The sequence below is a fragment of the Atta colombica genome, unplaced genomic scaffold (genome assembly GCF_001594045.1).
Source record: "Atta colombica isolate Treedump-2 unplaced genomic scaffold, Acol1.0 scaffold105, whole genome shotgun sequence".
Taxonomy (NCBI): domain Eukaryota; kingdom Metazoa; phylum Arthropoda; class Insecta; order Hymenoptera; family Formicidae; genus Atta; species Atta colombica.
The window spans coordinates 3660962-3662444 of NW_017259190.1; the positions used below are offsets into that span (position 1 = coordinate 3660962).

The window sequence follows — 1483 nt, forward strand, 5'->3', positions numbered from 1 at the left end:
ACTTTGTTATAATCAATAAAATATATAAAAGATTCGTATATATAAGTATTTAAATGTATAAGTATTAAAATACTCTTGATGCGAGTAATGATAGTGACATCTCTCGCTGAAAGATTTTCCATCTATTAAAGATTTTCCATCGCAGAGAAACACGTTGAGTGCGTTCATTGACGCATTTAACAGAATTATGTTGTTCATGATTCGCAATTAACAATGGCAATTAACGATAAACTGACAACGTGTATCTGCCTCTGTCTTACACCGCTGGTAATACATGTTGCAATACACACTTTTACTCGGGTACACATCGTTCATAGAACACTACATTATCGGTACCCACTTTCAATGCTGTTGCCAGGCGCGCTCTATGTCGCAGAATTACAATCGTGAAGAGAATAACGTGAACGACCGTGCGTTTAATAGCGCTTACCCCCTGAAATTAACCCTTTCACGCTAATACGACGTCGTACTCGCAGTATCCTTAGAAATTCGGTATGATCTGGCACGAGCAGCCATGTGGAAACCAGAATAAGTCGGTGTAAAGTCGATTTCCGCTTCCCTCGAGTGCAACTAGTCTCTTTTGCACGAATTGTTGCTGGCATCTACTCTTGTATCCCTCCGGGATGGAGCATATACCGTCGCACACGTCATTCCTAAAAGCACAAAGAGAGAATTGATATTTTCTCATTCTCGGTCTCCCTTAAGTTCATCATTTGATATGATGGTTCTAATGTGACATAAAAATATGACCTCTCCTGAATTAATATCACTTAGAGAAAACGTGAAAATTAAAAGTAAATTAAATTAGAGTGATTTCTGTACAAATATTACAAGTATCGTGGCCCTGTGTTAGATTCCATTGTTAAGACAAAAAAGACAACACGAACACTAATTCAATGAGCATACTTACAAACATTTCTCGCTTCTGACAAGCTGCGAATACTTGTTTTGTTCAGGAATATTAACAACATACATCCAATTACCCTGTTTGTTCAAAGCGGCTCGGGGAGCGATATATTGGGCTCGTGTGGGACACAGAGAAATGATTTCCGAATCCGATTGCCTTTTTACTCGATCGGCCTTAAGTTTCGCGTATCCCAATAATGGATTTACGCTGTAACTTCGCGGTGTTATCTTGTCACCTCGCGAATACCTATTATTTAAGACAAGGTATAAATACATACAGTGAGTGCAAAGAATATACGTACAGGTAATCTTTTTTATAAAAATCTTTTGGAAAAAATAAACACTAATTAATAATTTTATACAATGAATACGTTCCGTTTTAATATAGAATAGAATTTATTTATCTTAGCTTACATTACCAAAAGGGACTTCCGTTCTAATATAAACGAGAGACCTTCGCATGTGTCTGATCTTAAAAACTAAATTTCTCGACTGTACGAATACTTTTTGTACATCTAAACAATTTTATTTTCGCTTATTTTTAAGATAATACGTTTTAATTATTATTATTATATAT

General features: G+C 35.7%; 1 protein-coding gene across 1 annotated transcript in view; it reads right to left on the bottom strand.

Annotated features, from left to right (window-relative positions):
• Positions 1–383: 383 nt before the first annotated feature.
• LOC108689833 overlaps positions 384–1483 on the bottom strand; it is a 4416-nt gene continuing 3316 nt past the window's right edge. Inside the window, exons 6-7 of the mRNA XM_018196780.1 lie at positions 911–1153; positions 384–653 (exon numbers count right to left, since the gene is read on the bottom strand). Coding sequence (XP_018052269.1) covers positions 482–653; positions 911–1153 — 415 coding nt within the window. The 3' untranslated portion in view covers positions 384–481. The remainder of the gene's footprint in view (positions 654–910; positions 1154–1483) is intronic.